This window comes from Kalmanozyma brasiliensis, assembly GCF_000497045.1.
Source record: "Kalmanozyma brasiliensis GHG001 unplaced genomic scaffold PSEUBRA_SCAF17, whole genome shotgun sequence".
Lineage (NCBI taxonomy): Eukaryota > Fungi > Basidiomycota > Ustilaginomycetes > Ustilaginales > Kalmanozyma > Kalmanozyma brasiliensis.
This window is the reverse complement of record NW_015961956.1, coordinates 39,772-53,914: the sequence shown is the minus strand read 5'-3', so window position 1 is coordinate 53,914 and position 14,143 is coordinate 39,772. Positions and strand designations below refer to the sequence as shown.

At 58.2% G+C, this 14,143-nt stretch overlaps 4 protein-coding genes across 4 annotated transcripts; 1 reads left to right on the top strand and 3 right to left on the bottom strand.

Moving 5' to 3' along the window:
* Positions 1-209: 209 nt before the first annotated feature.
* On the bottom strand, positions 210-6,980 carry PSEUBRA_002019 (Ion transport domain protein; the record flags this gene model as incomplete). Its single annotated transcript, XM_016435199.2, has 1 exon — positions 210-6,980. The coding sequence occupies one exon, from the start codon at positions 6,978-6,980 to the stop codon at positions 210-212; it is 6,771 nt and encodes a 2,256-aa protein (XP_016293260.2).
* Positions 6,981-7,887: 907 nt separating this feature from the next.
* On the top strand, positions 7,888-8,661 carry PSEUBRA_002018 (Proteasome, subunit alpha/beta; the record flags this gene model as incomplete). The annotated part of the gene is made up of 1 exon (XM_016435212.1): positions 7,888-8,661. One exon carries the CDS (start codon positions 7,888-7,890, stop codon positions 8,659-8,661), a length of 774 nt encoding a protein of 257 aa, XP_016293259.1.
* Positions 8,662-8,953: 292 nt separating this feature from the next.
* Positions 8,954-10,336, bottom strand: PSEUBRA_002017 (SNARE associated Golgi protein; the record flags this gene model as incomplete). The annotated part of the gene is made up of 1 exon (XM_059464761.1): positions 8,954-10,336. One exon carries the CDS (start codon positions 10,334-10,336, stop codon positions 8,954-8,956), a length of 1,383 nt encoding a protein of 460 aa, XP_059321225.1.
* A 513-nt stretch (positions 10,337-10,849) lies between these two features.
* On the bottom strand, positions 10,850-14,029 carry PSEUBRA_002016 (Proteasome component (PCI) domain protein; the record flags this gene model as incomplete). The annotated part of the gene is made up of 1 exon (XM_016435219.2): positions 10,850-14,029. The coding sequence occupies one exon, from the start codon at positions 14,027-14,029 to the stop codon at positions 10,850-10,852; it is 3,180 nt and encodes a 1,059-aa protein (XP_016293258.2).
* Between the last annotated feature and the right edge of the window lie 114 nt (positions 14,030-14,143).

Genomic DNA, 14,143 nt, shown 5'->3' with positions numbered 1-14,143 from the left:
CGATAGAACATCCGAAGCGGGTTCGAGAGCTCTGCACACCTTCAGGGCGGAGCACCAGCGCCATCTCGAACCACAACGACTGCCGAGCTCTCATCATCACACGGTAAGAGCAATGACGATGAAGAAAAGGTCCATGTTCCGGAACTATATGGTGAAGTCTCTATGAATAACAAAACAATGCAATACGATGTACCCGAGGAAGCCGGAGCCTACACCCAGCCATCGTCGTCCCGGTGCTTGACCGATGGCGATCCATCCTTCTTCTTCCCGCTGCTTTTCTTCTCAGCTGCCTCGCCATGCCCCTCATGACTCCCGTCCTGACTGCCGTCGATCCTCTTCATGAGGTCGCCCCAAGCGGTGGCCTCGAACGACTCGATCACGGGCGATGCGCGCAACTCGAGATCGTGCCGTGACGGCTGCGTCGGTGTCAGCGTCAATGCTGGCCGTGACCTCGTCTGCGCCGACGCTGATGAGCCCGGAATGTCCAATGCAGACAACACCGGCTTCGGCGGTCGACCTGGACTCTCGTGCAGCAGGATCGTCGGGACCGCCTCACCGCCCTTGTGCATCTCGTCCTGCAGAGCCAAGAAACGTCGTCTCCAGTAGCTCATCTGCAGCAACCCGCGCACCCGATCAAGCCGCACCTGATGATCAATCTTCTCGACGACGTCCTTCCTCTCAATGAGCTCTTCGACGTTGAGCGCCTCGGTCTCGTCGACCAGCTTGGTGCGTGCGAGGAGCAAGAACATGTCGGTGAATGAGATGCCCTTGCGCGGGCGTATCAGCATGATAGCTTCGTGGTAGAGACGGTTGAAGCGTTCGCGGCGCATGCGAAGGTCCTTGGCGTCGACCATCGACAGCGCATGCGCCAGACGCTCAGCATCTGCCTGCGGCACGTGTCCCTGCACCGATGGCGATTGCGGCCACTCGAAGGCTCCTTTGCCGTCCCGGTCGTGACCCTCGCGCATCGGTGACCGCAGCTCAGATGCTGCGTTCTTGAGGAATTTGAGCGCGCCTTTGCCCTTTGCATCTGGTCTCGAATCCTGCGAAGCGCCGTCCGGATCGAGAGCTGCCCTGAGGGATCGCAGACTGCATTCTGGCGGGTACAGTCCAACCTCGAGGGCGCCCTTGACCGACGAGAGGAAAGGCACGATCTGATCTCTCTGGATGTACCCCTTGCGTTGACGGTCGAAAGTGGCCCAGCTGCTCTTGAAGTGGCGGATGTCCGAAGGCGTGAGGATCGCCTTGCTGCCCAAGTCAAAGATGTACGAGAAGTTCTCGACGACAGTACCCGTGAACATGTTGAGGAAGATGTACATCGAGATGACGTTCCAGCCGATGAACAGCGCATAGGCCCACGGCTCACTGCCACAGTCGGTCATGAGGTAGCTTGCGGCTGGCGTGCACCGCGGCGGGGAAACGACATAGTCGTGCATGAAAGAGTTCCAGCCTTCTCCCGTGGACATCATGCTGAGGAAGACTAACGAGCTGATGAATGTCGAAAAGTTCCTCGAGTACGTCTCGTTGGGGCCCCACTTGGTCAGGCCAAAGACCTCGAGCAGCATGATGGCCCAGACAAGGAACATGGTGAGCCACAGGAGGAAAAGGCTGAGAATTGCTGGCAACGATGCGAACGCCGTCTTGAAGAGCTGATTGAGAGCGTGATTCTTCTGCACCAGCTTGAGCGCCACCAAGGTCAGGAAGAGCTTCTGAAACTGCACGACGACGCCGCTTTCGCTGGTGTGCGCGAGGAGCGGCAGCGTCGTAGCGAGGGTACCGGCGACGACAAAGAGATCATACAAGTTCCAGGGGTTCTCTCGATAGCTTCTCCAGCCCAGACCCAAGAGACGAGCCACAATGTCGAACGCGTAGATGGTGATGTAGCCGAGATAGAGCGCGTCACGGAGCTGATTGGCCCAGGCTGGATCCGAATACTGCTGCGTCATGAGTGTGACGAGCGTCGCCAGATACACCATGGTCATGGTCCGACTCCACCAGCCGTTCTTGTTGAGCATACGGTCGTAGCACCAAGCTCTCACGGCCTGAGTCGGGCGACGTTTCGGCCTCTTGGACGGACGTTGTCGCATGACCAACCTACGCAGATCGACCCACTGCCTCTGTCCTGCGGTCTGGAAAGCAGCGCCCGAGAAGGTCTGGAAGTTCTCGATAATGACGGACACGAAGAGCGTCAAGACGGTGGTGCTGCCGACGAGATTGTAGATGAGGAAGAAGAGCGCGTTGACCTGTCGATTGTCATTTTGCAGCTGCTGGTCTCTCCCCGCAACGCTCATGGCGGCCGTCATGACGTCGATCCAGCCCTCAAGCGAGATAATCTCGAAAAGGATGAGCATGGCTCCCTTGAAGTCGTCGAAGGAGTAGACGCTGCCTTCGGTCGGGTTGCCCCAGACGCGCGGAGCCAAGAAGTTGAAGTTGCCGGGCGAGCTGGAGTACTCTCCAGAACAGTCGAACTTGGTCTGGATGCTGTTGGATCCGTCATTGCACGAGTAGAGCAGGCCAGCAAACAGGTTCTGACCCCAAATGGCATACGGGATGATGTAGAGGATCGACAGGATCGATGCGTCGAGAATCCGACCAGCGCCAGCAATCATGACTGCATGGAAAGTGTCACGCATGAGCGCGGACAAGTTGATAAGTCTGAGTGCGCGGAACGCCTTCAAGGCTCGCGTGAATCTCGAGACACCTCCGATGACCGCAAGCTCGGTGATGACGTTGATCAGCAGCGTGATCAACACGAACAGATCGAGTGAGTTCCAGACGCTGAGCACATACGCGTTGGACGTAAAAGCAAGACCGTCGGCGATCGTCTTGACGAGGAACTCTGAAAAGAATAGCGACGAGAGACTGATCTCGAGGATCGAAAACCACGAAGCGCGGATGAGCCCGTACCTGGCATAGTAGTCGCGTCGATAGACGGGTGTCGCGATGGCAGCAGAGACCACGGAGCCAACGATGCCCATAAAGACAGCGATCTGGAAGAGCTTGTGGCGGAAGGGTGAGACTTGGCGCCCAAAAAGTCGCTCTCCATGCGAAGGCGGCACCAGCGTCTGACAGAAGCGTCGAAACCTGTTGTGGTTGGAGAAGAGGAAGTACGACTTGTCGTAGGATGGGTGCGTAGCAATGAACTGAGCCTGCTGGATGCGCGCATCGCTGTAGGAGTGCGGCTGAAAGACTTTGCTTGAAGTATTGCCCTCTGAAGCGAGGCCGAGATCGGAGCGCATTCTCTGCAGCCTACGCTCGCGAGCAAATTGACGGGCTGCTTGATCAGATGGATCGGCGTCGTAGGCAGGAGTGAGGCCAGAGGGGTTGAGAAGCTCGCCTGCGTCCATGCTGCTGCGCAAGCGACGAGCGTGCAGGTTGTCGAGCGGCACTTCCTCGTCTGGCTGATCGAGACGCAGGAGCTTTCGGACGGTGTTCATCGTGCTGTGCGCCGTCGCGGTCGAACTTTCGACCACGTGATGGATCGACATCGGACGTGCCTTACTCTCCTTCTCTGAGCGCTTGTCCATCCTGGATCCTCCGACAATCTTGCTTGTCTGTCCTCCGGCGCTGCTACCGTGATCGCTTCGCCCATGCTCGGAAGCGGCGGCATTGCGTCTCTTGAGCCATCGATACGGGCTCAACTTGCTCACCAGGCGTCCAGTGAGAGACGGGGGCGGCGGCTCGTTGCGACGGAGATACTGCTCCAGCTGCTGCTGGCGCTTTTCGTGCTCAGCGACGCCAAAGTTCTCGTTGATGACGGCAATGAACATCTGAAGCACGATGAAGTTGGCGAAGAGGAACCAGCCCGAGAGAAAGATGGCGGCGATTGCAGCCTGCTTGAACTCGACCTCGTTTGAGGCGGCGCTGAAGAGTACATTGGTCCAGTTCTCGGAGGTGAAGATCTGGTACATGGCGAGGAAGGAATTGAACGAATGCTTGAACGTCATTTGCGTCCATTCCCCGTCGCTCTCCTGCGGGATGTCGCCGCGAAACAACTGTGTCGCAATCAGAGAAGCGAGACCGACCATGAGGAGCAGGAAGAGCACCATGTTGAGCATCTTGTTGAGCGAGCCGAAGGCGCGGAACAGCAGCACGCGCATCCGCGGAATGGCGGCGATGACTCGATAGAACCTGGCGAGCTGGAAGAATGTAAGCCAGGGATAGACCTGAGAGTTCTTGATGACGGGGATCTGGATGAGGCTCGTAATCACGGCCAAGAAGAGATCGGCGCGATTCTGCTTTGACCTCAAGAATCCACGCCAATCGCCATCGAGCACGAATGCAAGGAAGCGCATGACAATCTCAAAATCGAAGGCGAGGGTGAAGTAGAGCTCGATCCTCGATCGCTTCTCCAGCTCTGCTGGTCCAAGATAAATCGCCCGGGACGCCTGAATCGATATGTCGGCGATGATCGCAAGGATCCACAGGTACTTCGTGTAGCCCCAGACTCGCTTGAAGCCGACGGCGAGACTCTTGAATCTTCCCCTTTTCTGCGTTTGCTTTTCGTCCTCGGTCGACTCGTCTTGCAACTTTTGGTCGGCGAAGGCACTGCGCTGGGTCCGTGCTGTGATGGTGGCAAAGCTGTTGGTGATGACGGCGACGAACAAGTTGGCGAGCCAGAAGTTGAGGAGGATGATGCCGAAGATGAAGTAGAGGACCGACGCATAGTAGTCGGCATCGATCATGTCATACATCGTCTGGGACCAATTGTTGGACGAGATGAGGATGACGACTTCGAGAAGCGAGGTGGCGATGTTGTCGAAGGACTGAGTGTTGGTTTGAGGATTCGTAGTCTGCTCTTGGCACACTTGACCGCGCGGACAGATGAAGCCTTTTGGTGACAAGCGGGAAGGGCTACCATCGACGAGGACGTGGCCGAGCTTTTGCCCGTCAGTGTTGAAGTAGCCTCCGCACAGCTGGGAGAGCGTGTTGTTGTTACCTGGCTGATTGTTCAGATCTCCGACCCAGACGCAATTCCTTCGGTAGGAACCCTCGAAGCTCTGAATGCCAATGATGCCAAAGAGAAGCATTGCGAAGCCTGTGAAGAAGCTGACGGCAAGTAGAATGAAGGCAGACATCTTGAGTGAGTGCAAGATGGTGGTGGTACCGCTTGTTGCTGTCAGCAATCGAGCACAGCGGAGGACAGATAGCGCCCGAAAGATGTAAATGTGGTGGTTGTCGGTCGACTCTTGACCACCCATCGAGAGGCCAAATGCGATCCAGAAGGCGATGACGGCAACAGAATCGACACGATTCCAGGAATGCCGCAAGTAAGCGTGATGCACTGCCTGCACGCGCTGCCTCTCGAAGGCCTCAGCGAACGGCGTCTTTGCGTTCTGCCAGAAGGATGGGACGGAGGTTTCGGACAGGAATGCGCTCGTCTCGCTCTGGTTCAACTGTCGACGCACGTGTCGAATTTGTCCGTCTGGTATCGAGGTGTCGTATGCGTCCGCCTTTGTGTACGATGCGTCGTTGGGGTGCGAGGGTCCTGACGATGGTCGTCGCGATAAAAGAGCCGATTCGGTGAAGCCTTCCTCGCCAGCGAGCACCCTCTGTGCCTTTTGTTTGAGGCTATCGCCTAATGTGCCGAAAGCCTCGAGCGTATTGGATCTCGACATTTGCCGTCTGTGCTCTGTCAGAATGGGGACAGCCTCTTTGAGATCCTGCTGGTCTGGATGGTCATCTGCGGCGACAGGGATTGGCGCAGCATAGAGCGGCGGCGGGTTGATGATGAGGCCCGACACAATGATACGGGCCACCATTTCAATGGTATAGCAGGCAAAGATGGCGAGTAGGATGTAGTCGGTCACGTCGCCAAAGTAGCGGGCGGGTGGTGGATGAGAATAAACGCTCCTGGCTGACTGTACTACCAAAGTCACCGTGTTGGCAAGGATGAGGAGCAAGACGAGCGGCTCTATCCACCATTTCGCGAGGACCCCGGCTAGAGACTTGCGGAGGCGGCTTTCGGGACTCCAGATGCCTAAGCTCTTGCCTCGTAGTAGCTGCAATTGGTGTGTGGCTGGAGTGATCTCGTCGGCGGTGCTGGGTTGATGGTACAGATTTGCTGTTCCAGATGAGTCGCTGTCGTGAGCATCCTGATCCGTGAGCGGGATGTGACCTTGCTGCCGATGGTGGACGACGCGACGACTCATCCTGCGGAACGACTTGCTGAATCGATTGAGCCCGGACCTAGCCTTGTCCAGATTCGAGGCGGCATAGGCATCTGCACTTGATGTGAAACCCGAGCCTTCGGCTCCTTCGATCTCGCCTGGCGAAGCGGTACGATGGACGTAGTGCTCCTCCGCATCTTGGTACCGCACCGAACGTCGTTGCTTGCCGTCGTGAGGTGAAGTGAGGTAAGCTCTGTCGTGATCTTGAGCGGTGAAGGTTGCGTCGGATTCGCGACTGGGATCTTGATCCATTAATTGACTGGAGAACGGCAATGGGATGGTGTGATGTGGGCTGGCTAGCGGGAGAGACGAGCTTCGCTGTGGAAATCTGTCTGCAGAGGAGGATGGAAATTGGGTCGAGGTCGGTTCAGGTGAAAGCTGAAGTGGCCCGCTGAGGATGCCTGCATCGGCGAGCGATACATCACGCTGATGCGAGCGAGAGTGGGCAGTCTGACTGTTCGAGTGATGATCGTGACCGCTGTCCCAGCTCAGGCGTCTCAACAGGCGTTGGTCGTTCGAGTTGGTGAGATGGGGTGAATTGAGGGGGCTCTGACCGAACGCAGATGTCCACGCTGGAGGAGCCGGGGCAGAGCTAGGACCAGCGAGCTCTGACATGTCTTCGTTGCCATAGTAGTAGCTGTTGATGTAGATGTCCGAGTTGTGAGAGGGTATACTGCTTGCGCTGATCGAATCCCGAGGGTGGGGGGAGGTAGGTGACCGCATCGGATCGACTGGTGGAGGATGCAGGGTGTGTTGCTGCGATTGTGAATGCTGAGGCGAATCAGGATCGAGATCGTGAGAGGCGCTCATGATGACGGCGAAAGCAGCAGCAGCAGCAGAGTCGACAAGCTGAGCTGCTGAGCCATGATCCCTTGAAAGAGCGAGATGGTGGTGGTGAGGGTTGTGCTCGTCCTCAAACGAACGCGGTGCGACTCAGCTTCAGTCGAAAGCGGCTGTCCCGATGGTGGCTGATTGTGAAATGTCGGACTTGGCGTTGTCCGTTGGCCAGTATCACAATGCCACGTCGAGATGGTTGCCAAAGAGCAGGATGAAGCCTACCTTTCAACGTTTCGTGATTGAGTGATTCCAAAAAATGGCAATCACGTCGGCCAAGAAAAACCTTAACCGAAACGTCAGTTTGCTGGTCAGAAGCAGCGGCGGAATATGCATGTCATCTCGCTTCGCCGTTGCCCGCCGCTCTGGTCCCACCACCACAATCACATTCGGCGGGTGTTCCGTCTGCTGTTTGGTCAGCATCATGTGACTGTTAGCAGATACACGATCACATCGAGTACAGCCAAGATGAACTGGTCACGGCTGTGCAGTCAGGCAAGAAGACTGAGCTTTGGTGAGAAGGACCCAAAGAAAAGGCCGAGCGCAACCCTGCATCGAATTCAGCAAGGGCAGTGCCCTGTGTCTCACTTTGTCGTCGCCTGCATGGTGTGGAGTGCTCGGTATAATATCACAAATGTAAGAAATGGCTTTCTAACAAAAGCTCCAATTAAGTGATTGTGACTAAGCGCCTGCCTGATCGTTTGGCTGCCTAGCGCTCAGTGCCCAACTGACGCGTTCTTCTCCACTCCCTAGGCAGCGCAGAAGCTTGGGCCACGAAGCCGTTTCTCGCAAGCTCAACCAACACCGCTGCTTGCACCATCATCTCGTTCGCTCTCGACCTTCGGCATCTAGTCCTATATACCCTCTCGACCAGTCAAGCACAATGTCGTACGATCGAGCGCTCACCGTCTTCTCCCCTGACGGACATCTCTTCCAAGTCGAATACGCCCTCGAAGCGGTGCGCAAGGGAACCTGCGCCGTCGGCGTGCGTGGCAAGGATGTCGTCGTCCTCGGTGTAGAGAAGAAGTCGGTCCTCCAACTCCAAGACGCACGAACCATTCGCAAGACTGCTATGCTCGACGACCACATCTGCCTCGCCTTCGCTGGTCTCACCGCTGACGCACGCATTCTCATCGACAAGGCACGCACCGAATGCCAATCGCACCGTCTCACCGTCGAAGACCCCGTCACCGTCGACTACATCACCCGCCACGTCGCGGGGATCCAGCAGAAGTACACGCAGTCCGGAGGTGTCCGTCCCTTCGGCATCTCGACGCTCATCATCGGCTTCGACGCCAACGACGCCAAGCCCAAGCTCTACCAAACCGAACCAAGCGGAATGTACTCGGCGTGGAAGGCAAATGCCATCGGTCGAAGCTCCAAGACCGTGCGAGAATTCTTGGAAAAGAACCACAAGGACGATCTGTCCAAGGATGAGACCATCAAGCTCGCCATCAAGAGCTTGCTCGAGGTCGTACAGACCGGCGCAAAGAATATCGAGATCGCGCTCATGGAGGGGCACGGCAAAGTGAGGAACGTCGAACTCGCAGAGATCGAGAAGTTTGTCGAGGAGATCAATGCAGAGAAGGAGGCCGAAGCTGAGAGGAGGAGAAACCGTCTCGCGGCGACTGCAGGTGCACAGGCATCCATGTCGTAGACGACCACGCCCAGTCATCAGGAGAGATTCTACTGAAGATGTTGTTGCAATCCAGCATTGATCTTACGTTCCGATTCTGTAGTGTGAACGGCGAAGCACATGCCGCGAGCGGAGATCTTCCGGCTTGCAAACCGTGACAGCTGCGACTTGCTCGCATGGGTCTCACACAGTTGTCGGCACGAAAGAAGCGGGTGCCGCCCTTGTTGCAACGCATCCAACACACCGGTATCCACAGAGCATCCTGGTGCATGGACATTGACGGTCTCTGTGAAACATACGCAACATCGGAGCTCTACAATTTGATACCCGTCGAATCGCCAATCCACCTCTTGAGCTTGCCCACGCCGTTCCCCTCCGCTCCTTGCCTTGCCCCGTTGCCGACCATTCTATCGCTAAACACCCCACCTCTCCCATACACGTCCCCATCCCTTTCTGCCTCCTCCTCGTCCTCCAGACTGGTCCGAACATCCGGTCTCCAGCTGGGGAAGCTTTCCTCGGCCTCCAACCCGGCCACCGTCGTGTTGCCCACGATGTTCTGCGTATCCAACGTGCGGTGGGGTGGTAGCTCGTCGTCGTCCTCTGCAAACCCGAGGCTGGGGGGTCCGAGAACGAGGTTCCGTCTGAAACTATCTGGTAATCTGGGTGCGTCCTCTTCTCCCTCGCCTTCCGGCAGGAAAACCTCTCCGCGTTGATCGGACGAATCGCCATTCCACTTCTTGACGAACACAGGGATCAACACCGCAATCGCCACCCCTCCTAGCAGCAGCACATTGCGCAGAGAGAAGAGGTTGAAATCGTCCGGACTCGTCATCTGGTCGAGCTTCTCCCCGATCGTAACGTGGATCACGCTCACCGCGAAGATGCCGCAGAAGGTCGAGAGCCAGAACACTGGAATCCCGATGCCGAGGTGCGGCGAGAGGATGTTGACGATGTTATGCGGTGGCAGGGGCATCATGCGGAGGACGATGAGGTAGGACAACATGTTGTCCTCGTGCTGGGCCAGTTTGTCCTTCCATTCGTCGACGCGGCGTTGCCAGCTCGGCAGGGCGACGAGGACCACGCCGAGCGTTTTGCTGATCAGGTAGCAGATCGTGGCGCCCGTTGCGACGGATGCGCAAACTAGTGGTAGCGCAAGAGGAACACCGAACAGAGCGCCAGCGAGGATCGACATGTACATGCTACCAGGGATTGAGAAGGCCTGGAGGAACATGTATACGATCACCCAGCACAGCAGCACCCGCCCAAAGTGCTCGGATTTGTAATGCTGCAGCACCGTGTTGAGGTTCTTGAGGTCGTCAAAGTTGCGCGGCAGTTTGAAGTTCGCCTTGTCCTCCGGGGCGATGACGGGTAATGCTAGCCACAACGTCCCCCCCAAGCCGACCAGGCACACGACGAACAGCGCAAGCAGCTGCCCGAGTGCCCGAAGCAGCAGCTGCTTGCGTTGTGCTGGTGTGAGCGCCGACATGCCGTCAGCTGAGGTTGCAGTGGCAGAGGAGAGCGGACGGGGGATGGCAGACCACGGATCCTCCTCGTCTTCTGTGGCGCCAAACGCTCGCAGCGTGTGCCGCGATCGGATCGAGATGGTGTCGCTGTCGCGAGGAGGAACGTCGAGGTCGTCCGAGTGTAGCGCCGAGATGGCTTGCCGCTGCACGGCGGGGTTTGTGATGCGGCTCATGGTGTTGTGCGCCGCTCAGCTGCCAGAGGGCTGGATGCTGGTGTGGTGTGAGTGCGAAGGGTCGGCGGCCGGCGCCGAGCGAAATGAGATTGGACTAGCACCTGTCGATGATCGTTTATGCGAGCCAAATGCCGCGGTGTAGAAGCAGTTGATGATGATGACGACAGTAACAGCCGTGATGGATGTCAGCATGGAACCCTTTCAAGCTCGGCAACGCTCGACTGCATACGGCGGAGTGTGAGTGTGCTTCCCATGCTGGCAGGGGCGCATTTTTACAGCTTGTTAGATCCAAAATGACCAGCCTCACTTTGGTCGCGCAAGGGCCTTCCTCATCGTTGTTCATCGCAAGGCACTCAAGGCGACACGAGAAGACCCAGAGAACCGTGTTGAGGAAGGCATGGGATGATGGAAATATACATGATCATAGAATCAGGGTCACAGCATGCTAGAGAAGCATGGCCGTGTTTTGGGGTGGACAAATAATCATAGAAATAGACGACCGGCAGCGCCAACTTAAGCACGACGTCCAGGAGGGCGGTAGACGCTCTTCTTGACCTCGGTGAAGCCGTCGTTGTCCGAAGCGCGGGGCTGGGCGGGTGCCTGAGCCTGAGCAGCAGACGGGGCGGGAGAGCCACCGCCGGCAGCCTCCTTGGCCGCCTGGCGCTCTCTCCATCCACCACCAGGGGCGCCTCCGCCAGCAGCACCGCGAAGCGCGCCAGGTCGGTAAGCGCCCGAAGCGGGAGGAGCGGCAGCCTGAGGAGCAGCTTGAGGAGCGGGGGCAGGGGCAGCAGCAGGAGCAGGGGCATCGCCACCAGCAGCCTTCCGAGCAGCCTCACGCTCACGCCATCCACCACCACCGCCAGCACGAGCAGCGCCAAAGATGGATGGGCGCTGGGACTCGGCCTGAGCCGCAGGGGCAGCAGGAGCAGCAGCAGCGCGGGCGGCGCCAGCAGAGCGCCATCCGCCACCGTTGACGGCGGGGGCGGGCGACTCTTGTCGGGCGGCACCTGGCGCACCGCCGGAAACACGTGCAGCACGGTTCGCCTCGGCCTCCTCTTCGCGCTGTCGTTGCTTGTCAGCCTGCGCTTGCAATTTGGCCATGCGCTCCTCGATCTCGGCGCGCTTCTTGGCCTCGAGTTCGGCACGCTCGGCGTCCTGGACACGACGCTGCTCAGCAAGACGCTCCTCCTCTTCAGCACGGACGCGTTCTTGCTCCTCCTCCTCGGCAGCACGACGTTCAGCTTCCTCAGCCTCCTGTCGCTCGCGTCTCCTCTCCTCGCGGACCTGCTGGCGACGCTTCTCCTTCTCGAGCTCAATCTGCTCGGTCGCCTTCCTCCTTCGGTCCTCGAACTCGCCACGACGCTTCTCCTCAATGATCGAGCGAAGCTGCTGGTAGTCCGGCAGAATCTTGGTGAGACGCTTCTTGATCTCGAGATCGGCAACGTGCTTCTCCTTGGAGGTCTGCAGCAAAGTGATGCGAGCCGCCTTGTGGTACTTGAGATCCTCCTCCTTCTGTCGCTCGTAGTCAGCAGACAGCAATGGAGCCTCCTCGCGACGGTAGGCACGCTCGAGGTGGTCCATCCTGCGGTGGATGAGACGCAAACGCTCGGCGAGCTCCTTCTTCTCCTTTTCGATCTGTTCGACCTGCATCTGGACGAGCTTGTTGGTGTCCATGTTGGCGAGCTCCTCCTCGCTGAGCTTGAGACCACCGCGCTCCTGCAACGACTTGGCCATTTTCTTGGCCTCCTCGATGCGCACAGCCTCGAGCTCCTTGTTGATGCGGTCCTGCTCGCGCTTCTTGGTCTCCTCGGCGATGCGCTTCTGTTCGGCCTCGGCAGCAGCACGGGCACGCTCGGTGCGAGCAGCAGCCTCCTCGCGCTCCTTGCGGGTGGCCATCTCCTCGAGCAACTCCTTGCGGCGAGCGAGGATCGCCTTGCGGGCGATGGCAGCCTTGTGCTCGTCCTCGGCGGCGGCGACGGCACGAGCAAAGACCTCGCGCTTGGCAGCCTCGGCATTGGCGAGGATGCTGGGGTCGATGGTCTTGATGGTGGTGTCGAGGCACGTCGCAAGTCGGCTGAGCTGAGTGCGGACCAGCTCGGAGGGAGTGGCCTGCAATCGGACGTTGTCGGCTTCCGAAGAAGTGGAAGCGGCAGGGTGAGCATCGGTGGAGAAGACATCGTCCTGGAAAGTGATGGCTTGGGCCACGTGGTCAATGCGGATGTTGAGGTGACCCTTCTTGCAAGCGTTCAAGCAGAATTTCTCAATCTCGGCAGGCGTGTAGCTGTGAGGAGCCTTGAAGGCAGACACGAGCTGCATGATCTTGGAAAGCTTGACAGCATCATAGACCTGGCTGAGCTGCTGGAAAAGACGGGTCAAGACGACCGAGTGAAGGGGCTTGACGTACTTGGCCATCTCGGGATCCTGCGAGATGGAGGCGAGGATGGGCTCGATCTTTGCGCAAATGGAAAGAGGGTGGAACTCGACCTCGAGAATGTTGTAGAGCTCACGCAGCTCGGGACGAGCCTTCTTGAGGATGTCACGGTTGAGAGCCTCCTTGAGCAGACCAGCACGGGTGGGAGTTCGGCTGAGACCGAGGAGCGAGGTGAGACGACCGGTGCGGCTTCGACCCTCCTGGTCACCCTGAAGGAAGTCAGACTTGGTCTTGTTGAGGTTGCCAGTGCCGGGAGCGTTGGAAGAGATGACAGGGACGGCGAGGGCGCTGATGAGCACGTAGGAAGCCATGCGAGTTTGCTCTTCGTCCGACTTGGCGATGGAGCGGGCGAGGGCGTAGTATCGGTTCCAAGCGGCAGCGTGGAAGAGGTTGTTGTCCGAGACCATGAAGATACGGGCGAGCTTCTCGTAGTAGTTGGCCATCATGGCGGGGCGAGGCGCCTTCTTGGCCATGGTGAGGAGGTTGTGGATGTCCTCGACGGAGCGGAAGGCCTCCTGCCAGAGCTCGAGCTCGACGGCAGCGTTGAGCTGAGCAAAGCGGGTGTCGAGGTGACGCTGGAGAGTGTCCTGGTCGGTGAGGTTGATGGCGTGGGCGTGGTGCGAGTAGCGAGCGACATTCTGGAGATGCTGACGGAGCACTTCACAGAGACGACGGAACTCGGTCTTGCGCTCGTACTGAAGGCAGAACTTGAGGGCCTGGTTGGCAATCTGCTGGTAGGGCACCTCGAGACGAGCATTGTTGCGAAGAATGTCGAGAGCAGTGCGGTAGGCCTCCCAGAGGAACTTGAGCCAAGGAGTGACGAGGACACGGTCGGTACGGTCCTTGCTCTGGTCGGCACTGACGGAACCGAGGAGCATGCTCTCGGGAGTCTCGGACTCCTCGAGATCGTCGACATCGACCTCGCCAGCAGCAGCGTCTGCCTTGGACTGAGCCTCGACGACCTTGGCATCGGCAAGCTTGATGAAGTGCTTGATGACGAGCTCGATGGACTGAGCGTTGGTGTTCTGGGATACGTTCTTGTACTGCATGAGACCCTCCTTGGCCATGCGACCCTTCTTCAAGTCGACACAGAGATCGACGAATCGGATCATGATGGGTTCAAGCGCCTGAAGAGGAGTCTGCTTGAATCGACGAGAGGTGAAGATCTCGTTGAGGGCAGCCAAAGCGGCCTGGTGTTGGCCGACATTGATGAGCTCCTCGGACCGCTTGAGGACGGTCTCGGGTTTAGCGAAGGGAGGCATGTTGAGCAGGAGATGCGAGGTTGGTTTTGTTGGTGGAGGAAGCCGTCTGCTAGAACGATGAAAGGTGGTGGGTACGCCCTGGAGTTCACTAGCCGGTTCTTCTGATGAGAAGAA